This window comes from Chaetodon auriga, chromosome 8 (genome assembly GCF_051107435.1).
Source record: "Chaetodon auriga isolate fChaAug3 chromosome 8, fChaAug3.hap1, whole genome shotgun sequence".
NCBI classification, from domain to species: Eukaryota; Metazoa; Chordata; class Actinopteri; order Chaetodontiformes; family Chaetodontidae; genus Chaetodon; species Chaetodon auriga.
The window spans coordinates 18,470,263-18,495,481 of NC_135081.1; the positions used below are offsets into that span (position 1 = coordinate 18,470,263).

Sequence of the window (25,219 nt, forward strand, 5' to 3'; positions counted from 1 at the left end):
CAGGGTGAAGGAAAGTCACTGTCTCACCTGGAAACAGTGTTTGTGGACTGTAAAAGATTGGCTTTGTCTATCTACAACCACTGCATTAATTATTAATTAGATTTCTGTCTTACCCCTGATTCATGTCCCCTTTAGGTGGTGTACAAGCGAGCGGACATGGCCATCGGCTCGCTGACTATCAATGAGGAGAGGTCAGAGGTCGTGGATTTCTCCGTCCCTTTTGTGGAGACGGGCATCAGTGTAATGGTCTCTCGTAGCAACGGAACTGTGTCTCCATCTGCTTTCTTAGGTAAAAGACTCTATTTATGTGAGGTGGTTAGCTGATGTACAGAATCTAATCTAATTGTAAAGTGTTGAGTTTGCATAAAAAGCCTCTTTGGCTGCTGGTCCTTACATCTAGATTAGCCGTTACTTCTTAGCTGTTCGTGTCTTTCCAACTTATAGTTTCACTCCGTCAGCAAACTCAAGGCTCCAGCGGGAGAGCAGTGTTATTGGCCTATACACTGCATTGAGATGATTGTAAAAAAGGGAAACAGTGTTTATGGACTTCTGGAGAATATGCTCGGAAGGTTTCTATTTTAACTGCATACAAGGCTCATCTCAGTGTATATAGTACATAATATGTCATCTTTATAAAACTTTCTTTCCCTTGTATTGATAACAATAATTATACGGCTAATGGACTACAAACATGTTTGATAGACCCTTATTGTATGTGTTTGTTTAAATCTTCTTTTGTTTCCCTGCAAAGAGCCCTACAGTCCGGCGGTGTGGGTGATGATGTTCGTCATGTGCCTGACCGTGGTGGCTGTGACCGTCTTCATTTTTGAGTTCTTCAGCCCTGTGGGCTACAACCGCAGTCTCCAGACTGGCAAAAGTGAGTGATGGGTTTAAGCTATCTGTCTTTCCCAGCCTGATAGATGGGTCTGCGTGCAGTCCATCGTTGTTGCAGCAAATGGACAAACACTCATGGAATGTGGTTAAAATGGTCAAAGTCAAAATGATTTTCTAGTGTGATGATGAACTTTTTGGTTTCTATTCTATCATATTCAAAATGTGCTGCCCTGAATCCTTAACTGTGAGTATAGTGAAGAGGAAATTATACCTAAAGTATGTTGAACTGCATCCAAGTATTCTCGATATTGAAGCAGCCATTTATTATTCAACAGCATAGTTTGTACCCCTGTGATATTCAGTATGCCTGATGCCTCGGTCCAATACCCAACCCGACTCGCCTCTTTTACTGCATGATTGCTGTGCTCTACATAATTTTACCTCTCTGTCATCCTCACATATATCCCTCTCATTCACTCTCATCTCTCTCTTTCCTTCCTCCTTTACTCCTGTCGTATAAAGGCAGGAATGTTTGAGCCCTTTGAATGGTGATTTGCACCATGTGGTTTAATTATTTGTAAGATCACGTAGCAGCTGAACTGAAAGCTGCCATCCTTGGAACGTATAGTCACTGCCTTATGAGGTTCAGTGTCAGAAAGCCTGCTAGGTATTTTCATATATAGTAAACCCGTTTTACAGATCATTCAGGGAACTTTAATTTGAACCGTCTGCTTCATCTGCAGTCAGACGCTGCTGAATACACTCTGTGCCGTGTACTGGCTGGACCGCCGTCTAGAAAAGTTCAATGTCATAACCACTTATTACACTCTGAAGTCCTACTCTTTTTCTCCCTCTTTTGCCCTCGTCATCATTTTTGCCAGAGGCTGGAGGCTCTACTTTCACGATAGGAAAGTCTGTATGGCTTTTGTGGGCCATTGTCTTCAACAACTCTGTGCCGGTGGAGAACCCCAGAGGAACCACCAGCAAGATCATGGTGCTGATCTGGGCCTTCTTTGCTGTCATCTTTCTGGCTTCCTACACTGCTAACCTGGCCGCCTTCATGATCCAGGAGGAGTACATTGACACAGTGTCAGGCCTCTCGGACAAGAAGGTACCTTATTGCTTGAATACTGATTAAGCAGGGAAAGCAGGAGGAGAATTAAAGTCTTACAGTGAGCCAAATCCCGTGCATTTGAATGTTAAATTGATTAAAGCACAGGAATTTAGAAATGAATAAAATCTCATTTAACATAACTCAATTACCACAGTTCTTGAATACTTAAAAGACAGTTCTAAATGCTACTTTAAGTCCACAGGCTGCTCTCCTTTCAAAGATTTGATTTGTGCACGGAGTGTTGTAAGTTAGACTGGAAAGTGGACAGAAATAGGTCAGACAGATTGGTGCACAGCCTGGTGTGTCTCATGCCCCTTCCGTCTCCCTCCCTCGCCTCCCTTTGCTCCGCTAGTTTCAGCATCCCGAGGAGCAGTACCCACCTCTGAAGTTTGGCACAGTGCCCAACGGGAGCACAGAAAAAAACATCCGCTCCAACTACCCAGACATGCACCAGTACATGGGAAAATACAACCAGAAAGGAGTGGAGGACGCCATTCTGAACCTCAAGACTGGGTCTGTCTGCTACAACATGAGTTGGTTCACATTTACATGTATCCTGCTAGGTCTCTGTCTTCCTCCATGTCTTGCTTTATTTTTTCAGTGATTCCATTCAAGCATGCTTTGCAGATTATTGTTTATCAAGCAAGGTAGACTTGCAAGTTGCACTATCTTAGCAACCGTGCAAACAAATGCATTGCCCTCCTACAGCCACAGCAAATCACTTCTTAGGTCACTGTACAAGGTGATGGAAGGTGGTGATGAAAATATACAATATAAATACGCAGGTTTGTGTGTATGATTAGATTAGATTTAAATAACAGTTAAAGAAAAAAAGGAATTAGCTGCAGAAATGTTCTATGTGTCTCCAAGAAAATCCCCGTCTGCTGTCATTTAGATAAGGCGCTAGTAAATGTGGTGCCACTAAATGGTCAAAAAAAACTAAAACTCTGACTACTGGCCCCATTACAATCAGATCTCCATATTGATTGGCAGTACAGTCTCGCCACAAAGCCCATTCTGTGACTGTTTTGAAGCGATTGTATCACACAATCTTCCTAAGGAAGATAATGTTGTTCGGTTGTCATCGAGTGGGAGATGTTGAAATTGCCATTCCTCTTAGCACTTAAGGGATTTCTGGTTTACAGTAGGTGTTTACCTTGGAATCAGTAGTTGACAATACGATCTCTAATCTCTCTAATCTAATGAAAGTTCAGCTGATATATATGGTTGTTACATTATTTTGGTTTTGGGTGGAATCATACCCGCTGCCTTTTTTTGTGATTTTTGTGATACTCTCACCCTCGCAGTCACAGTCCATCATACGCACTGACATTCTTTTCAACTCAGACTAACATTTCACATCTTTTGTCACATTTCCTGCTTTCCTGCACAGATTCTCTCACCTTTTACTCTCTCTCTCTCTCTCTCCACCTTCAACGCTTCACCCACCCACACAGCGCAAGCAGCATTTCCCTCTTCACTTTCTAGTAGAATCTCTATCACCCGTCATGTGTTGGATAATCCCAGTTTACTTTATCCTAAGCCTCTGTCATCGTTTCTCCCTCCCCATTGCCTTGACACCACAATTATAACTCAGTGTTAACGTGCACACAAAAAAGAGAAACTTTTCCTTTTCTCCTGCTGTCTTTTTTCTCATCCTTGGTGCTGATCTTTCCCTTGCTGTCACTCCTCATCTGCCCTCTTATCTTACCATTTGTCTCTTTTCTCCTTCTCTTTTTTGGTCCATTCTTTCCTCCCTTCCCAGTGTGCTTTCTCGGTGTGTCTGTATTTAAACTTTATAATCCTCATCACTCTCTGGCTCTATCCCATGTCTTTTCCCCCTGAAGTGTGTAAATCTTTCCCCCCTCTCTCTCTCCCTGTCACTGCGCTCTTCGCATCGTATAAATCCCCATCCTCCTCCTCCCCTCTGCCTCCACCACCTTACCGCTCCCTCTTACTCACACATCTTTCCCTGATCTCTGCCTTATTTTATTCTCCTTGTGTTTTCACTCTTTCCGCCAAGCCTGCTTTACAATTCCACCCTTCCTCCCTTTTCTTGTTACGATTTAACTTTTCATGCCCTCTCTATCATTCTGCGTGCCTGTCTGCTGTATATTTTTGCACCCCAACTCTCTTCTCAGGTACGTCGCAGAGATCCACCTTTATACCTCCTCCCCTCCCCTGCCTCAGCCAGTCTCTCCTTCCCTCTGCTCCCTCTCTCCCATTTAATGATGAATGAATTCTCCCTTGATCCCTTTACAGGAAACTGGATGCTTTTATTTATGATGCTGCAGTATTGAACTATATGGCCAGGAAGGACGAAGGTTGTAAGGTGAGGACTAACTTGTGCAGGCACACACTAGATTCAGCATATATGTTTGCTTCTTGGTCATTTTTTCAATATGTGTACATTGTCCTTTTCCAAGGTGATGACCATAGGCTCGGGGAAGGTTTTTGCCACCACAGGCTACGGTATCGCCCTGCACAAAAACTCACGCTGGAAACGTCCTCTTGACCTGGCCTTGCTGCAGCTGGTGGGAGATGGTAAGAACTGCGGGGAGGGGAGGGTAGAGAGGAAAATAATTAGGACAATGGAGGGGCAAAGGTAAGGTTATGGGTAAAATGACAGGACAGAGAAACAAGCCACAGAGAAACAAGAGGGTTGGGGGGGGGTGGATGGAGGACACAGGGGGTAGATGAATGAGAGGATGTTGAGTAGTGGATGCGGGAATATAAGGTGTGAAGAGACCGTTGGCTGTGAGGTGTTTTGATTGTGACAGAGGGAATAATGGTGTGTAGGAGAGGGCTGATGGTGCTAGTAAAGAGGTTTGTGGGTCCTTTTGTTGGCTACAAGAGAAGAGGGGAAATAAAAGGGGAGGTGGGAACAAGAGGAATATCAATTGTTCGTTTCAAGAATTGGAGAAATGACTTGATTCTGTTGGTGAAAGTGCACCTGGCCCTCCGCTGTTTTCACTCCTCTCAATCTGTCTGACTTTCACTCTCTTTCCCTTTTTCCTGCTCGGGTGGGTAAAAGAAAAAAGGATTTACTTGTGTGAGTCAGTGTTGTAAAAAAGGATCATCACAACTTGTGCGGTGACAGATTTACACTCATTACAGATTAGCTGAGACTGACACAGAAAGTGAAGAAGTGTGAAGAAAAAACCCCACAGAGAAACACCTGAAAATACCCTGAACATTGGATGTGGAAAGGGTGCACTGGAGCATGCAGAGGTATAGAAAACAGATCAGATAATTGAATAATTGATAGCTATAGGAACATTATTAGTATGCTGTTTGTCTGCTGCACACACTTGTGTCTAAGATTAATCCATGGGAGGATGGTTACTTGTTTGACAGAGAGAATCTGTTTTTAGCAATAGTCGTCAGTACACTAATGCTTGATTGTCATTTTACACAGTCCGCCACACGCATTTATTGTCTCAATCTAATACTGCTTGTTTGGCTTTTCCTCGTGTTTTAAATCAGCTTTGCTTATGGCGTGGCGGACAAAGCCCTTTAGCTGTTTCTGGCACGCAGACAGTTTAGCTGCTTACACACTGATAATGGCAATTTGGTGCCAAGATCTATTAAATAAGACTGGCGTCTGGAGCTGAATAGCTGGACCTGGGAAAGGATGTACGTGTGTGCAGAAATAACAGAGCCCAGACAGCATTGACATGCTTTGTCTGTTGTTTCTTTTAATACTTGGTATATGCCCTTGTCCTTGCTCCTGTTCTGTGTACCAGAAGCCCTTAACATCGGCGGTGTACCCAGGATGGATCTAGTTACAGGATGGTGTTGAATGCTGAGGGTTCTAGTTGTAGGCAGGCATTATTGGAGTGGATTACTAAGGAAGAGGATTAGTTTGTTTGGATGTGGTGGGAGGGAGTGGGGGGCTCACATTCAGCATGCCCTCAAAGGTTGCATCTCAACAATCGCCCTGCGGCTCAAGGACTCGGCATCACACCTTCAGCTGTGCTAAATCATGTCACAGTAATATATCATTATTGTACCCTGCTGTGTTGTGTCATATCATTTTACAACTGCATTAGAGGATGGAGGGCCACTAGAGAAGTCCACCATAGCTTTGTCAACTTTGTAAGTCCATTGTTCTCCTTGTTGCTGCCTCTGGTGATTCATACCACAGCTTTAAGACATGGTCCACTGATTTCACTACAACTTGTTTCCCGATAAAGGAAAAACTGCTGAGTAGCAAGATTTCCTTTTTCCTTCTTATCAGATCCTCTTCTATTTTTCGCATAGTATCAGGATTTTGATTCCAAGAATATATTATTCAGTGAGTAGATATTAAAAAAAATGTGAGAAGCTGGATTTGGAGCTCTTGGCTGGCAGGGTGTCTTTTCAGAAATCTCACAATGAATGCAGAGAGGTTTGTCATGTTGTGATAAAAGCACAGGATTGCACGGGTCATGGTTTACTGCTCAACAACTGTGGAGCTCAGCGTCTCTGGACATGTCTGGCATCATGCCACATCTGGCAACTGCAAAATCCAAAACATGCACACAGACACTTGCCCACTGACATATGCAAACACACTCTCTCACACACACACACACACACACACACACACACACACACACAAAGACACACAGATACAGTTTCCTTTATTAAGTAATGTCTTTGTGGTGCATGCCAGCTCCGTGTTTGCAGCGTGCCAGCTCTACCTGACCTGACCTGCCAGGAACGACAGAGGTGGAGTGTGGATTTGACACACCTGTCAGATTTGGCAGGCCTGAGCTGGCTGCGACTGAGAGGTAGAGACAACTGCCATCACAAAGGTCTAAGGGAGGGAAGAAACAGGCGCAGTGAGAAAGAGTCAGATTGTGAAAGAGGGAGACGAAGCAGCACAAGATGAATCACTGGAAGTCAAATGGCAGGAAAGCCAGGAGATGAGACTTAGAGCTTAGAGAGAGGATTCGACTGGGGCTTGTGAAGTGGAGGACAGACATGAGACTAGCTGTTTATCTGTACCCTTCACTAAGACACTTGCTGTTTTCACATCAGGCACCTGTTTGGACACACAGCTTCTACTGAAGGTCAATGACACTGTTAAATCCTCTTCAGTGGGGCTATACTCACCTTTGTGTCTTGGAATGTACCTATGTGTGTATGAGTGAGTCTGAGACAGGGAGTTGTTACCTGAGTCTGCCAGTGGGTTGCAGTAGCACCATGTCCATCTGTTGCTGTAGCTGGAGGCCACGGCTGATTGGCTAATGATGTTCTACAGGAGACACATTAGCCAGATCACACAGATGACTGAGTCGGCTTCATCTAAGCTATGCAAGCACAGCTAATGATGGCACAAATGAAAAGCTTCAGCTTGAGTTTTCACAGAGCAGTGTAGTGTTGCAAGTGGATGCGTGACTTGTCAGCTTTTAAAGCCTGCTGTAGTCTTTTGACTTGAGATAGTTCAGAAACTGTAATATGCAGTAAAATGCAACCTTCAGACCTGGTTATTGCAGCGCTGCCCACCCTGCCGTTGCTATTAGTGTAACAGAAAGCCCTCATTACGAGTTCTGCTGGATAATTCACCTCTTTAATTCCATCATGAATCACACGCTGCATCTTTTGGCTGTCCATCACTATGGTTACACCAGCAACCCCCGCAGCCAATCACAGGTTTGGCAGGGCAGCTTGGACTCATTAGGCCAGTGAGATCAGAAATGAAAAGGCAGGGTAGTGGGTGAAGTGGTCTTGCCTGGTTCGTGGTAGGTTAACAGATGAGAATCTTGAATCCTCCAGAGCTTACCACCTTGATGGAGATTCGAACCATCCCTCCAGCACAATTAAATGATTATGATCTTCTCCTCTGTCTCTGTCCCTTCCTATTGGTTCTTTCTCTCTTCATGTTTTTCCCTCTTTCCGTCTCCTCTCATCCTCTTCAAACTGAAGAGTGTTCCTGCTGTTTGTCATAATGACACAATCTCAGCCTCTCGTCCTCCATCTCTTCATCCCTTGTTCCAGCTCCCTCTAACTCTCTCTGTCTCCGTGTCTGTCTCATTTCCCCTGACGCGTTCGTGGACAGAGACAGAATGCTGCTTCCTCTCTCTTTGTAAAATATTCTTCCCAACTCTCTCATTACGTCTCTCCCTCTCTTCCATGCTTGTTCAACCTATCCAACCTCCTCACTGTGGCTCCTGGTCTCCCTTTCTCCTCCTCTCCTCATTTACTCTCGGTTACAATGTTGAGATTAGGTTGTCGGTGCCATTTTACCTCTCAAGGCTACTTCATTGTTTTGGACTCTCTCTATCTCTGTCTCAGTCTCCGTCCTCTTTGTTACTTTGGACACAGTGCTGCTTTTTGTATAACCGACCTTTGACCTTGACGAGTCACCTTCAATAATGGGCCAACAGCAAGCAATACTCTAGACCTGAACTTCAGTGCGTATTATTAGCCTTGCTGTCCCCCTGTGCGTCTCTTTTTTCTATCTACCCCAAGCCTCCTTTCTTGTCGTATCCAACACAATCCCCTCTCTCTCATGTCTTAACTCCTTTCTTGTCTTTTCCTGTCTTACTTTACTTTCTTTTTTTATTGTGCATTTCATACCTCCTCCTTGTCTCCTTCCATTTTCTTTTTTCTCTTCTCCCCTCCACTTTTACCTCCTTTTAACCGTATCCATTTCCCTTTTACTTCTCCCCACCTGTCCCCTTTCCAGATGAGATTGAGATGCTGGAGCGCCTCTGGCTGTCCGGTATCTGCCATAATGACAAAATTGAGGTGATGAGCAGTAAACTGGATATTGACAACATGGCTGGGGTCTTCTACATGCTGCTGGTAGCTATGGGTCTCAGTCTGCTGGTATTTGCCTGGGAACACTTGGTCTACTGGAAGCTACGCCACTGCATGGCCACCAGTTCTGGCAAATTGGACTTTCTCCTGGCAATCAGCAGGGTAAGTGTTTCTGTCTGTCTGTGCGTGTTGTGCACTGGCACATTAAATGTATAGTTTTGCAGAAATTCTGGAATGTATTTTATTGCCTCAAAAAAATATTCCTCCACATTTCTACTACAAACTGTCCTCACAATTTAGTGCACTAAAACTATGCTACAGTATAACATGATTGGAATCAAAATGCTGTGCATGCAACCATATGCACACACGTCTACAGTAAGCATGTGTGCTCCTGCCTGTGTGTATGCCCTTATCTGTTACTGAGTGTTAGAAAGTGTGAGGTCTGGGGTCAATTCAATTCCACTCAGTCAATTCGGGAGATTAATTGAAATTCAATTCCGCTCACACCCTGGATATCCTGTTCCTTTGACAGTGACCTTGACAGAACTAACCCACACCATATGCATGTGATTATTGTAGCTACACTGATAATAATGTATCCTTTTTCGCTGCTGTGGTTGTAATTTATGCATTAACGCGTGTTTGCAATTTCATTAGCCAAACAATGCACAACTGCACTATAAATAGGAATGGATGTTTATCTGAAAAACAGCAATCTTGCATTTCTTTTGGAGGCTGGGATTTATTTTGATTGCTATTTTATGATTTCCATTCTCGTTCTCTTCCCTTTCTCTGGCTCTCTGTCTCTGTGTCTCATGCACATACAGTAATACAACGTCTTTTGTACATGTGTAGCATTTTATCTCCAGTCTGTTGCACCTGCACACATCTATAATGTTACATGTTTTACATTTTCCATTACATTTAAATACTGTTCATTTTATTTTATTTCATGTTGCTCTGTGAATAAATGCAGACTCTGTGTTTCTGACTTGTGCTCTCTTTTTCTTAGGGCATGTACAGTTGCTGTAGTTTTGAGGATGAAACAGCACCAGGTGGAGCTAAAGCTTTGCCTACTCATCATCATACTGCAATGGTTACTGTCCCGTCCCAGCCACATGTTGTCTCAACGTCTATGACCAGTCCAGCCATTGCCATGACGCAACAGCAGCAACCACCACAACAGCAGCAACCGCAGCCCGTCTACAAAACACCTCTACCGGGCTCTCCTCCCACCGTGGTGCATTCTGGGACAGCATTGGGTCCCTCCAACACCCCCATTGCTGGTGCACCCCTCCCTTGCTCCACCTTCCTGCCCCGGCCAGACCGCAGACTGGCTGTGGTGGATCGCTGGAGGCTACCCAAATCTGCTACAGCCACCAACCCAATGGCTGTAAGGGGGGCCATCACAGACATGGGACCCTTTGCTCAGAAAGTCCCACCAAGCTGGGTTTCAACTGCTGGAGGGGGTGGGGGACTTGATGGTTATAAGAGATACTATGGTCCCATTGACCCTGAGGGACTGGGGCCCTGCATGGAGCAGCAGGCAGGGTCCCAGACCCCCAAGACTATGCCCAGGGGCCACCCCCAGCCCCCTCCAGCCAGTGTGGCCTTCTACTCAGAGAAGGGCATGGACCACGGGGTTGGGAAGAGGGTGGTGGGAGGTGGCAGCGGAGGTCAGGGGAAAGGGGCCGTTAAACCTCTGGGCACTCCCAGGCTGCCTCCTAAGAGTCAGGCCCCTCTGCCTCCTACACCCCCACTGCCACACCCCTCTCCCCCTCTCCCCTCATCCTTCTGGAGGAAGCGCAGGCCCAAGAAGCCCAAGGAGCCTGGAGGGCCACTATATGAGAACATTCTGCCCCTGGGGCGGAGGGGAGGAGCACGAGATGGAGTGAGGGAGGGTGGAGGGAGGAGGGCACGCCCCCTCTCTCCCCCGCTCTCACTTCCAGTGCCAGTACCCCTCAGCCCCTCTTACACCCCTCCTTCTCCCTCAGCATCCTTGCACTATACGTCCTCGTCCTCTTCGTCGACCACCTCATCTACATCCACGTCTTCATCTGCCTCATCCTCTCGCTCCACCTCTCCCACCTACTCTTACAGCTCCTCCAGGAGCACACGAGACAGGACTGGAGGAATAGATGGAGAGGATGATGATGACGATGAGGAGCTGACGGAAGAGTCGAGCCTCCTCCTTGGCAGGGGGCGGGAGAGGGAACGCTCAATCATCCGGCCTCGTTCCCTCAGCCACGGGCGCCTGCCTCCACCCATACCTCCCAGGAAACCACGCACATCCTGGGGTGACAGAGAAAGGGAACGAGAGAGGGAAAGAGGGGGAAGCCAACTGTCTCAGCTCCAAGAGTGGTGGGCAAGCTGGAGTGAGCGAGAGAGGAGTGGAGCGGGTGGAGATGCTGAGAGGCAAAAAAGGGAAAAGAAGAGGAGAAAAGAGAAGGAGAAAGAGAAGAAGAAAAAGAAAAAGAACAAAAAGAGGAAAAAGAGGGAAGAAAGGGAAAGAGAGAGAGAGAGAGAAAGGAAGCGGCGAAAGGTGAAAAAGAAGAAGAAGAAAGCACTTAAGACAAAGAAAAGAAAGAAATCAACTGGGGGAAGACGATCTGAGCCAGAGGAGGGAGATGTAGAGCCAGACAGGGAAGGAGAGGCAGAAGGAGAGAGGGAAGGAGGAATACAAGACTACTCTTCCTTCTCTGCCCAGTATCGGAGCACATTTGGGGAGAAGAGCAGGGATTCATGGGAAGGGGACCGGGAGAGAGGTAGGAGAGAAGGAGGAGATGAGGGCAATGATAGGGAACAGGAGGACAGGAACAGGGAGAGGCGTCCCAAATCCTCACGCTCTCATTCCAGACATCATACCCCGAATAAGCGCTACCCAAACCTCAACAAACTCCCTGCATCCGTCAAATTTTGGGTGAATGGACGAGGAGACGATTCTAATACTCCTCCAACATCCCTGCACCCACTCCTTCCATCCTCCAAGCGGAGAAGAAGTGGAGGGATGGACAGAGAAGACAGTGGTAGACTTGGAGAGCGGCGTCCTTTGTTAATGCATTATGAAAAAGAGAAAGCACAGACAAGAGAAGGGCTATCCTTCCATGAGTGGGACTCTGAGGATGATGACGATGATGACGATGAGGAAGAGGAAGTGAGGGAGCGGGTGGAGGAGAGAGGAAGAAGAGCAGGAAGAGGGGCAGTGTCCGAGTCAGAGAGGGACAGGGTCAGGGCAGAGGACAGTTATTCAGATGAGGGCTCGTCAGGGGAGTTTGGCCGGTTTGAAAGATATTGGGAAGGAGGTGCAGGGGGTAGCAGCAGTGGAATAGGGGGCATAGGTGGAGGAGGGTGGTTCTTTGGCACCTACCCCTCCAGAGAGAAAGGGGGCAGCATCAACAGTCGGGATGATTCCTTACTAGGAACTCGAGCAGAGGGATGGATTGGTGCTGATTTCTGGGGTTCAGGGCCGGGAGTAGGTTGGGGGTCAGGAGGAGGGAGCGGAGGGCTTGGCACACAGTGGCCACCACCACCCGCAGCCTTCCCTCCTCCTAGGAGATACTGGTCTATGGACAAGATCCCTGTGAAGGGAGACAAAAAATGGAAGAGTGGAGGAGGGAAGAACAAGGGGCGAGCCAGGGACAGAGGGGAAGAAGCAGGACGGTCCACCATGTGTTCCTGCAGCCTTTACCCCCAACCCCATCCTTACCCACATCCCCACAGCCGCTCGCACGCCTCCCACTCAAAGAGAGGAGCCACGGCGCTTTCCCATAGCCAGGAAGAGCTTCTCCCCCACTGCCACAGCTTCAGCGGGGGTTCTCGCCCCAAGCCTCTGCCCCCCAAACCAGATCCCAGTCAGGCCAAATCAGGCAGCCAATCTAACCTCAGCCTCAGCACACAGCCCACAGACCATCCACCGCAGCCCTCACCATCACCACCCCAGCAGCCGTCCATGTCTCCCACCGCTCTCCCAATGCCCATCCCACCTCCGCCCTCCTCATCCTCCGTCTCACCACCAGCAGGGGTCGGGATGGCCGGCCAGGGCCAGGCTCAGGCCTCGGCCAGTGCCAAACTCCAGTATCAGAGACTGCGCTCGGTGCCACAGCCACGGAGGTTTTACTCCCCCCACCTGCCACTCAAAGCCAAGAGCCTGTGCTCACGCAGAGGGTCGGCCCACTTCTCCAGCCTGGAGAGTGAGGTATGACAGGGGGAGAGGAGAGAGGGAGACGTGGGAGCGAGCACCACTGCTATTGAGAACCGCGGTGCCATGGCAGCTGGAGCCAGGGATGACACCAGAGATATGGCTGCCTTGTTGACCATAGGTAATCAATTAGCTACCATCACTGCAGGCACTGATATGGACAGTAGTTCTACTGCCAACACTACTCTGTGTGGGAGCAACACTACCCCCTCCCGCTCCATTGTACGCGTTCTAGTGAGGGCGACAGTGAGACGCCACACCAGGGTGAGCTACGTCCGTTTGGATGGTTCCCATGACGACGTGAGTGAAGGCGAGACTGCATCACCGGGGACTGCAGCTCCTGAACTTCTTCTCCGCTCAGAATTGAGCTTTGTGATGTCATCTTCGGTTCTCCTCCCTTCCCCGAGTCACAACTATGGATAAGAGTAGTCTCCAACCTGTGAGTAATGATGTCATATTTGTAAACACAAACACACATGCACGAGCAGACACACACACGCACACACACACACACACACACACACACAGATATATGCTCAAAACGTCTCCCTCCCTCTGGCTTTGTGAACACACCTCTTTGGGATGTGGAGAGACCCACCCTCTCCCAAAAAAGACCACTGTTTGGTCAAAAGACTCTGGCTCCCTGTCCTCATTGACTGTTGGCTTTTGAGCTCAATTGGTGGACTGCTTCTTGGTGTTGGAGAGACTGTCCCCTCTTCTTCCCTTTTGTAAATCGGTTGATATGAAAAGCAATGCAGTCAGCTCTGTCATGCACTCTGTCTGCCTGATCACCTTTCACTGGACAGTGAGGACAGTGCTGTTTATTTGCCCGCAGTGACCTCATGACACCATCAGACCCATCTAGCTCTACCCCAGGACCATCTACGTGATGTCATGTTTTACTAGAAACACTTTTAACCAATCAGATTGAACAGGAACCACTTCTCCTCCTCCCTGTCGGAGCTTGTCATGTCACCTCTGGTCCAACCAGAGCTCGAACACAGTTGAGTATCAAAGTATTTGAACAACAAACTGAACTTGAAAAGAGAAATAACAATAAGAACAAAAAAGACATGTAGCAGATTTTCTTTTATGTCTGTCTTTTTTTTTTCTTTCTTACTCAGACTTTCTCCCCATACCCTCTTTTTTATTCTATCAGTATATTTCTCTCACTGTGTTAGTGTTTTAATAAAGAGGAGGCTGGATGTGGCTAGTGTTGGAAGTGGGAATGATTCAATAGCAGTGCCAAATTTCCACTCAAGAGCTTTTAAGCAAGATTGGTTTTCAAGTAATTTGTGTTCATAGATAAAGCTCCATCTTTTCTTTCTACATGTGAACAATGCATAATTCACCATCATGTAAGTGGATCAAGGGGGTGATTGGTGCAATATCTGTAATTGGCACTAGATGGCTGCATAATATTCAAATAAGCTTTGGAGACAATTGTGCAAGAGGCTTCTGGTGAGTTTAATAATTGAAGCTACATGATGCAGAGCAAGAGGCGTGCAGCCATGAACTTTATTAATTTTATGAAAGTGGCTAGTCAGGATTTATTCAGAGGAAGTAAGGGGGATTGAAACCAAGTGCAGTGTATTGTAAAAGCTCTCTTAGGATATTATTGTATTTCTCTACTATACTGTACCTTGGCAGAGTGTGTAGACGATGGATTATATGAAGCACAATTCTTCATTGTATTATTTCAGACATGCGTGCCACAGTTGTAACTGCACAATCTCCAGGTAACATTTTGCTGGCATGTGGAAAACTATTCACTTGATGTTAACTCATATTGCTATTATGGACAGTAAAATTCACTGTAACCAAGGTTCAAATGACAAAGTACCACAGATACTTGTGCTGAGGAGATTATCTTGTACTTTTGGCAAATAAGACAGAACGATATACTGTGAATGCTCTGAGTTCCAATTTGAGGTGCATATAAAAAAGCTGAGACCTCACTGAATGCAGTCAGTAATGACTCCTGTTATCGAGATTATCATATGACTGTTTGACTTTGAGCAATATTCCCACCTTCAATGTGACAGCGATGCAATGGCACATCTGTTTGCATCTGAGACATTGTAATTGTTTTTCCTCTAGTTTCAAATGAGATCATTTGTTTCCGCCAGAGTCAGATGTTGCACATCTTCAGTGATTTCCTCATAGGTGGGATTGGTTTCATCTAATTTGATCAGATTGTGATTGTAATTAATGAGTTCAAGTCCACAACACCTGCCTCTGGCTGACCAATATGAATACGACATGCTATGTGTTCAAGGGAGAGTCGTGAACTCTAGCATTGTACCTTCTGTGAGCTGTGCCAAAAGCCATCTACTGTGTAAACTGTGCCAATGTTGCCAACATTGCAATGCATACTCTCCATTTTCACCAGGCCAACATATCCGCCTCATTTCTCACACTAAGACCAGCCACAGCCCAGCTTTTCTCGTATTGTAGTTGAATGTAGCTTTGACATGATGTAGCAAAAGAACACCTACTTTTAGACTTTGTAGCTTTTTGGATGCTCTTGATAATGGCTAGACGGAGGGGCGGGGGCTGATCTGCGATATGAGGGACTGTGTGTTGTGTTTGTGCATGTCGTCACAGATCGAAGGGTTAGTCGACCTTCTTAATTCCCCTTTTAACTCCTTTGCCTTTCGATGAGAGCAGACTGTACCTTCTATCTGCACATGGATTGCTTTTTTTCTAGGTCTGTGCGGGGCAATTTTTAAAACAATCTGTCTTTGTTTTTAGAGAAATGCTTTTGCCTTTCCCCATCCTTTGGAAATCCCAAGAGTCATTGCATGTTTAGCTGAATGAAATCTCAAAGATTTGTGGTGGGAAGGTTGTGTAGTTCAATTGTAGCAAATGCTTAGGACCCAGGGAAGCCAGTTTGACAGGACAAGTTTGACTGCTTCCTGTTTAGTAGAACACAGTCATTTTCCACCAATCAACAGGGCTTAAACCTGGTATGTCATTGAGCATTATTGATTTCTATTGAGGCGCTAATACTTAAGTCTGTGACTGCATGAACAGAACTGACTCTTAAAAACCCTCTGGCTTATTTTGTTCAATTTATTTTATTTTATGCTGAGAAAAAAGAATATATTAAAATATACTATGTTTTTGAGAATGTACCATGTTATACTGTGATTTAACTGAGATATTTTATTGTATTCAATTATCATTTGAATTCTATCATTTATCTATAAAGAAATATATATGTACAAATAAATATATACATATATATACATACAGGTATATATATATATTAGTTAAGTTTGGTATATTTGGAGGAAGTGTTAGATGAAATAGTTTTAAATGTTTTAGCTTTGTAGCGATTCTAGACACTGAAATCATTTTTGAATTTCGATTCCTCCTATATGACTGTGAAGACATTAGTGCCTGTGACAAAAAAGACAAGTAAAAGTCTAAACTCTCTATTCATCTGTATCTACTATAGCTATCAGTCTGTCACTCCTCTCGAACTACCTAACATGACTTTTTGACACTCGCTGCTTCTGCGCATCTCTCACACAGTCTGCCGCCTCCTTTGCTTTCTCCCGCTCTCCTCTGCAGTTCTTTCTCCTGGTTTTCATTACGAGCCATGAACGCTCTCCACCTCTCCTCTTTTAAAGTTCTCTCACATGGCGATCACATCTCCTTGTTAATTAACCCATCCATCGACCTTTGCTTTTTTCCTTTGATCACTTCCTTTCTAAATCAGCTCATTCCTCTGTCTGTCTCTCACTTAGCAAAAAACAGAGACCAGTAGATACTGTGTTCTTGCTCCTTTTGACTGATTGTTGATGATGATGATCAATTAATTGACTGATGAAATAATTAATGAACAATGTTACTATTACTGATGTGACTGAAGTGTGTATCTGACGACCATGCCACTGTAGCAAGTCTGGGCTGTACCACACCACCAGCGAGCAAATGAGGCCACAGTTGCTATGGTGTTGCCATGGCATTTTCATGGCGTTGCCATGGCGTCCTCTGCACCGCCACCACCTGGTGCCTGCTGGGTAATATAGTATAATGTCCTTCGCTTTCCCCAAAGCACTGGTCAAAGATCTGCTATGCTCCCCTCTGCTCAGTCCTGACCTTAATCAGTGGGAGGTGAAATACTTAAAAGCTGACTTTGGGAGAGTGCTGAGGGGCAACATGGTGGTGACATGTCTGCTGTCTGTGCTGATCTAGACTGGACTGGTTTGGCCTGAAGTGGCCTTGATAAAGTGTTGATATCGTGTCAATCACCTGATCTTTAGATCAACAGTTTACGCTGCCCTGCATGTTATCCCAAACGCTTCATATCATTGATAGCCTCCGACCAGTCGGGACTGAAGTGTATCTTTCAGTGACTATGTTTACATGCACAAGCTATTCAGGTTTTTGCCCTTATTCCATAAAAGACAATATTCCTACTAAGCTGTATAAGTGGCTAATGAATATTCCCGTTTACATGCTGCCGTGCATATTCTGATTAACGTAATGACGTACGTCCTGTTGTCCTTATGTTCCTTCTTTGCGTCAAATAGGATTTTTTTCAAACTTTTCCACTGATGGCAGTGTGATATTTGGACGTTTAAAAAAAAACCTGCTGATATCTGAGTCTGTCAGACTGTTTAACACTAGGTGTGTTTCTCCCTCTAGCCAGAAATGTGGGCTTCTTTTGTGTGCATGTATCTCTACCAAAGCCTTGCAAACTGTCAGCTTGTTGGTTCGCTTACAACGCGCAGAGCTGACGGTAAAAAGGAAAGAGGCTGTGTGTCACAAACTGGGTTAAAAACCAACTGAGACACTTATTCCAAATGCGCTGTATACATGTCCAAAGAATGCCCCTAAAACCCAAATAATATTGGCATTTAATCCCATGTCTCAATCGGAAAATGTAACGTGTGGAATAAGGCCTAATTTGGAATATCCAAACTGAAAATACTGTTTAAATGACCCACATCAACTTTGGAATATTGTCATATTCGGAATAATAGTGGAAAATTAGTGTGCATGTAAATGTAGTGTGTCTATACTGATGTGTTTCTACTAATGAACGTGTGCTTGTTTTATGTTGCGAGGCTACATGCCATGTACGCCTTTTGCATGTGCACTAATCATGTGTATAAATCCACTACAGCATGATTCTGTAGTGCTCTCCTTTGCTCTCCCTCTGTTTTTCCTCTCCTGCTATTTCTGAAAAACACATACACACACACTTTGCTGTGCATGCATATTTAACACACAATGCGTAAATCACTCAGCCAATGATCCTCATCTTCCTCTAGCCCTCACTAAGCTGCAGTCTAAAGCATTGCCTCAAGTAGTCTGATCATCCCACACAGGCACATGTGTGGCTTCATAAACCCTCACACACACACACACACACACACACACACACACACACACACACTCTCTCTCTCTTTCTCTCACTCTCTGGCTACTCTAATATCTTGAAAGTGCAAATCTTTTGTGTAAAAATTTGGTTACGAGATTTGGTTACCAGAGGAAGTTAAGTACATTCACAGTGACTGTTTTTCTTGTTTTGAGCCATCTGTCACTTGAGTTTGCTGTATAGTCCTGCACTCTGCTTTGCACTGTCCTGCCTGTTCTGATCCATCAGTTCCTGTTTAGAGTTGTCGAGTTCGATTTGCTTTACTCTGCTGACTTGCTCCTCTTTTGATTTACCTTGTTGTCCTAATCTGCTTTGATTTATCAGATTTACTGTCTGGTCAAATTGTATGCATTGAACAGTCCAGTCCAGCCTAGTGCAGTGTGCTCCAGGCTAGTCTAGTGCCTGAGTTTATAAGAGATCCCGGTGCAGCCTCAAGCTCATCCCGTCTCTCTACTGGCCCGTTACCTGGGAAGCAATACGTGTGGTGCTCCAGAATTCAAACAGGGTCTTCATCGGCTGAATCGGCCATGAATTATATCAAGGAAATACAGGCGTGCCACACGTTGTACTCACCAGGTCTAGGGTCTGCATGTTGCACCATGAAAAGCTTGTCCTACGGCAGTGACAGGGCACATATACCCACAGAAACCAGTGTGTGTGTCTTCTCAGCATTGTACAAGGCGCAGTTCTGCTCTAGTAACCTTGCCAGCACCATAGGCCTACTTACGGGTTGCTAAGGCGGGTTGCTAGTAGGGTGATGTTGCTCCTAGCCCAGACTGGTCTGGTCTATGCCCTAATTTAAATGTGTTAGTTTATTTGACATTGTCTGTCTGGGGTGGGGCTGGAGGGTCAGTGCTGCACTTACTTCCTGAGAATTGCTTCATAAAATATGATTCTCTTTAATTAATGCCAGTGGTGCTGTGTTTCCTTCCAAGTCTTTTGACACGAATGTGATTATAAATAAGGGGCTTTGAGATTGTGTTTGTGCATTGTGCGTATGTGTGTCTGAGTGTGTATTTTCTCTTGTGACAGTATTTTCCATACAAGCTATTACCCAGTCAGAACTCCTTCAAAGTAAATTTATGGAGAGCTCAAAGAGTAGTTTCTTTGGCATTCTGACAGGCAGTCCTCTGCCAAAGTGTGTGTGCCTATTTGTGTATGTTTGTCTGTGTGTGCGTGCGTGCGTGCGTGCGTGCGCAGGCTTGCTTGCTTGCATATATTTCTCAGAGGTTTTTCGGTTCTTGTCAGACTTTTTGCTTTGATCTGGCCAGAGCTGACCTAACATAATCCACTTCTTTGGGCCCTCAAAGAGAGCAACACACCTAACACTCTGCCTCAACTCTCAACCTCAGCCAACAGCAGCCAAGTCAGAGCCTGACCAGCTCTGTTTCTACTACAACAAACAGATGTGTTTTTGCTGATCAGAGCAGAATTTTAAACAGACCTGACCCCAATGCAGCTTTCTGGGATGTCATCCATAGACCTGTGTTGAATGATATTTGCACTGATGGCGTTCAGTTTTTTTTTTGTTTAGTTGTGTTTGTTTTTTGTTTTTTTTTAACCTTCATGAACCAGATTAATCATATCAGGAATACATTAGAGTCAGAGAGGGTGCAAACACAGAGAAATACGATACTGAATTTGAAATAGTTTTAACTTTCATCATCCTTTGGAAAAATCTCCTATCTGGTTCGAGATTTAAATTTATTCCCAAATTTGTTTCTTTAAAATGCTGCTCAACCCAAGCATGGCAAAACATCCAAACACTACCTGACACATGATATTCTTCAAGAGTGTTGATGGGGATATTAAATATGTTTTGTTCTGCTCCCTGTGCGCCTGCGATCTGCTAATTAGCCATGCTTTGTCAGTGTGATGGGCTAATGGCTAATTGCATTGTGAGGCCTCTGTGTGTACATGCAGTAATGACTTAACGCTCTAATAAGATTGAGTTACAGGCAGTTGGATCATAGTGTCCCCAAACACTGATCTGAGGTCAGTGTTATGCTTTTCTCTCGAACGGCTATGATGGGCGAGTGAAGGGGATAAACTGATCCTTGATGTCCCGTGTGGGATTTGAACACTGGCTTTGTGCTCTGTCATTTATCTTAGAGCTGGGTGCTCTTAGATGCCAGCGGTGATGTAGTGCATTTTTATGGATACCAAATACGGGAACACAATTTTTATTTGATTAAATAAACATTATACGGAGTGAATTCTGCTCAACTATGCTTTTATCTTGAAATAATAAAATATGTATGATCTGGATTGGCCAGTTGATAAATGTCTGCACCCAACGCAGCTGTATCTGATTAACTCCTGCCTTCTCCCACCTGCTCCATTATTTTCCCTCCATCTCCCTTCTCCTCCCTGCTGCAGCGCCTCCCAGCCCTCAGTCACTTCTGTTCCAACTCCACGGTCACACACATTCACAGGCATTCACACACATACGGCACAGTGACGCACACACTGGTGAACGGTGTGTGGGAATGGAAGGAGCGTGCTGCGTCCCTGCTGAGGTGCAGCAGATTGATCCTGTACTGATCTGCCACCGGGTCCCTGGGGATTTGTAACGCACGTCTGCGGTGCAGGGCTTAACACTTTCTCTCACTCTCTCTCTCTTTCTCTCTCTCTCTCTCATTCTTCTCTCTCCAGCGACAGGAGCGTCGTCTCTTGCTATGCCGTGCAGTGGCCCTCACGCTCCCCCACCTCTCGCCCTCCATCTCTCTCAGTGTTCTACCAATAACAGGTTCCCTTTCTGTTTTGATTTTCTTTCAGTTTTGTTTCCTCTGACTAACTCTGTCATTTCATTTATTCTCTGCTCTACTCTATCTCTGGTTATCCCATCCTTAAAATCATTCTGTCCTCCCTGTGGATTTCCCTTTCTGCTGCATTTTTATTGATACTGTAATTTCTCTATTGTTTCTTTCACAAGTCTTTTGCTGACACTGTTGTCTTTCTTACAAATGTTTGAAGAGATATCTGTATATCTACTGTATATTGATATCTACTGAGTAACTAAATCTGTATCCATGAACATCTACGCACACTATACTCACACACATACAGTACATGTGGAAGCAGAGCACTGTTTCTCTTTCATCATGTGTGCAATGCCGCAGGGTTCTACAACTCATCAGCTTGATCTCTGAAGTTGAAAAAACACCCGAGCACCCTTTCATCTCATGCTTTTTTCCCTCGGATACACAGCCAATCTCTCGCTTCCTCCATTTTCACATGAGCCACAATGGGCCAAAGCCAGGGACAAACGAGCTAACTGACCCACAGCTTTCACCACACTGTCTGTTTGTGTGTTCGTGAGTGTGTATGAGAGAGAGAATATGTGCACGAACGTGTGTCTTTTGTTTCTGCTGCATGTGTGTCTCTGTTTGTGTGTTAGCATGCTTTTTATCATTCCAAGCAGCAGCAGTTGTGACAGTCTGTGGCTATTTGAGTAGTTGTAATGATAATGAACATGGGCTTTATGTACACAACAATGCAAATACCATTTTTAATGCAAATTTGTCCCCTTAATTTGGTTCACCAGGATCTCTGTGGATGTTTAAGCTATTCTACAAACTGAAGCAGCTATTTTCTGTTGTACTCTGTTATGCTCGTGCTGAAACTGGCCCATATCTTATCAGTAAAGAAAGGAGAAATGACATAAAATGCTTTTTAAATGATCAAAAAAGAATGTTAAGTAGGGGTGTTACTAACAATAATTGCCATTATCGCTTAATTTGATTCATTTTTTTGTTCTATAAATGTCAGAAAATAGTGAGAAAAATACCCATCACAGAGCCACGGGGGATCTCTTGAAAGTCCATAATTCACCGATATAAAACAACAATTAATGGATTTATCAGTGCAGATCTAATGTAGTGCCTGTTATGTGTAATTTATTTGTCATTTTGGTATTTTGACGCTTAAGGATTTCTTTGTCTCTATTGTCCTATTGTCAGAACTTAAAGCGGAGAGAACGAATAGCTTTGGGTGCAAACAGTGCTTAAGATAGAGTGGTGACATCAACAGAAACAGGGGTTTGGTGTATGCTGTAGCCAATAGGTTTGAAGCAACATTAGCACCACATCTAGGACACAATAATTATTCACACTACATCCTTGTTTGTCTCTCTGTGTGCCTCTGTGTGTGTGTGTGTGTGTGTGTGTGTGTGTGTGTGTGTGTGTGTGTGTGTGTGTGTCACCGACCCAAAGGGAATTCATCCTAGAAAACTGGGATGAAGATTAAGATATCGTCAGACTTTACCTTGTTCTCCCCTCGCCTCATTATCCCATCGCCCCTCTTACCCTGAATCTCCTGCCCTCCTGCTTTCATCCGTCCCCTTGAGCACATTTTGTTCACAACCTTCTCTTCCTCCCTGCAGCAGTAAGAAAGGTTTTGCAGCCTACAGCTGAGGCTTTGAGTTCTTGTTAGTATTTTGCACATACTGTGAATAGTAATATGTTTCAGCTCACATGCCTGTTTTCCTCATGTTAATAGATCATCTGCTGGCTTGGTCCCAAACTAATTACACTTAAGGCCTGAAAGTCAACCTCAGTGGGGAAAAGATCTGAAAAACACAAATATTTTATTTATCTAGAGAAAAAAAAAATTACGAATGGGTAAATAACACCAAATTCTGTTATTTACATAGAAAAATACCCAAAGTCATCAAATATTGATCTGGTTCATGTCTTGTTTAAACCGGCTATAATCAATATTTTAATATTAATAATGGATCACATGACTGCTTTTAAGTGAAAGGGCCACTCTTGGTAATGAACCCACACAGAATTATTGCCTCTGCAGATCCCATCACCTCCACCGTCGCCTTTTTAGAGTCTTTCAGATCAGAGTTTTGGCTTTTATAGCACGTTAACTTATGTTTTGACTCATTCTCACTGCTCTAAAGTGGAGATTTGTTTGCAGCAGCCAGCAGTAAAAAAGAAGTGTATTATGTGTCCTACCTGCACAGCACCAAACAACAGGCACAATTAACAAGTAGCTGGTGAACATAGTGAAGCATTTAGCAGCTAAAGAGCCAAAGAAGTTTGTGGAGACAAAATCAGATAAAGGGAAAGAGACTATCAGACTTACATTCATCAGGTGGCCAGAAGCACGACTCCAAATGTTCCTCCGTTGCTGTTGGATGTGTAGTTAAGCAACTGTTTGCTAACATGGGACTGTGTCAGCGATGTGTTCAGGGCTCGTTTCTGCTGCTTGAAAGTGCCCAAAGAAATCATTTACTTCAATTTGAAAGTTTTCCCTGTGCTGGGTTATACAGGGAAACAGCAGACTTTCCTCCACACACTGTGCAGTGCATAAAAAAATACTGTTTCAAACCATGAGGCAAGCAATATACCAGAACAACATTGTAGAAGGTAATGGTACTAAAGAAAATGGGAAAATATGCAATGGGTTATTGATTCATGGGGCATGACTGGTGTGTTGTATTAAGAGTTGTAAAGACATCGTAACCAGTGAAAGGCCTTACAAAACAATGTTATACTAATTAATGTACGACACGTCTTCCTCAGACCACTCCTAGATGTTTGGGTGTCCCTCCACAGACCAAAATCCATGACTTTTTCCAATAGATTAGATTTAATTTACGCTGTCTCTCTGCTTGGTTTTCCATTTTAGCACCATTTGTTATTGCAATGAGAGGCAGGTCAGCAGTAAAATAAACATGGAGAGCAGGCTTATTTGCTTCAGCACTGAGACTTTGTAGGCCATGTTGATGGGCCCTAGTCGCCTGCCAAATGTCTCATCTGACTGGCGTGGAGGTTTGTTGCTCTCTTCCAAAAACACAGCGGACCACTCTTCATTAAAAAAGCAAATAGAAGCGCACCCCAACAGAAAACCAATACAAGCAAACAGAGCCAATTGGTTCTGAAGAGACAAATTTAACAGGCAGATATGATTACCTCAGACACCACTTCTCCCCTGATTCCACAAACAACAGTTAGGCAAGTCAATTTACCTTAATTTCATTGGAGGAGAAAGCCAGCCAGCCAGCCAGCCAGCCAGCCAGGTTGAAGCCGGTGCTTGATGCAAGTGAGCGCTCGTTAGACGATAATGGATGCGTGTAATTGGTGAAGTGCTGATTGCTCCCCCAAAAAAGATTCCATCGGAGAAGAATTTTCTGTTTCATTAAGCCATGGTCAGAAATAATAAGATAGCCATCTGTGGACTGAGAGAGGAAAGGGGGGGGTGGGGGGTGGAGGGGAGGGGGGCTCATGTTCAGAAATGGCAGCAGTAATTTCCAGAGCTGGCATATAGGAGTGATTATTGTAAAGATGGTAGTAATGGAGAGACAGATTGTGGTTTTTTGGGGGGTGTTTTCTTCACCGATCTATCTTGTGTTTCTTTTCCTCTGCTGTCATCATGTATCTCCTATTATCTTCACTTCTTTTTGTGTTTTATGCCGTTTTCCCCTCTGCTCTTAATCACGCAGGCTGAATCCATGCGTTTGTCATTCGGCCGCGCGTGTACATCTTTACAGCCTTCTTGTATCGTTGGCTGGCTGCACACCAACCGGGCTTTTATGGCCCGGGATCAAACACTGTAAAGCATGCTCCGATAGGCATGCAAACGCACACTGATACAGACACTTTAGAGCCACAAGTGCTTACTCATCACACCGCATGGAGGGGAAGGGGAAGCTTTGTGAGCCCTTTATGTGCTTTGTTTTTCAATGCCCTGATTATGGAGGAGTGCATGGTCTACAGCTCATATATTTGCCCCCCCACCCCCACCCCACTCTCTCTCCCTCACTATGCGAGGACATCTTCCTCATTTATTTGTGACAATAGAACAAGAACATGACTCATCCAAGATAAGACCGATGAAGAGTGTGTGTCTTATGGGCCAGAAAATGAAGACAGTAATGGCAGTTCTATAGAGAAAGGTCTGGTGGTGGCTT

At 44.8% G+C, this 25,219-nt stretch overlaps 1 protein-coding gene across 2 annotated transcripts in view; it reads left to right on the forward strand.

Annotated features, from left to right (window-relative positions):
* grin2db (glutamate receptor, ionotropic, N-methyl D-aspartate 2D, b) overlaps positions 1–13,048 on the forward strand; it is a 42,805-nt gene extending 29,757 nt beyond the window's left edge. The window contains exons 9-17 of one of the 2 annotated variants that reach the window (XM_076736556.1): positions 136–289; positions 752–877; positions 1,716–1,945; positions 2,301–2,461; positions 4,211–4,280; positions 4,375–4,492; positions 8,625–8,860; positions 9,714–10,203; positions 10,252–13,048. In XM_076736556.1, the coding sequence (XP_076592671.1) occupies positions 136–289; positions 752–877; positions 1,716–1,945; positions 2,301–2,461; positions 4,211–4,280; positions 4,375–4,492; positions 8,625–8,860; positions 9,714–10,203; positions 10,252–12,902 (4,236 nt within the window). In that variant the 3' untranslated portion in view covers positions 12,903–13,048. Of the gene's footprint in view, positions 1–135; positions 290–751; positions 878–1,715; positions 1,946–2,300; positions 2,462–4,210; positions 4,281–4,374; positions 4,493–8,624; positions 8,861–9,713 lie in introns of both variants that reach the window. The other variant, XM_076736555.1, reaches the window with a different exon arrangement.
* Positions 13,049–25,219: the final 12,171 nt, after the last annotated feature.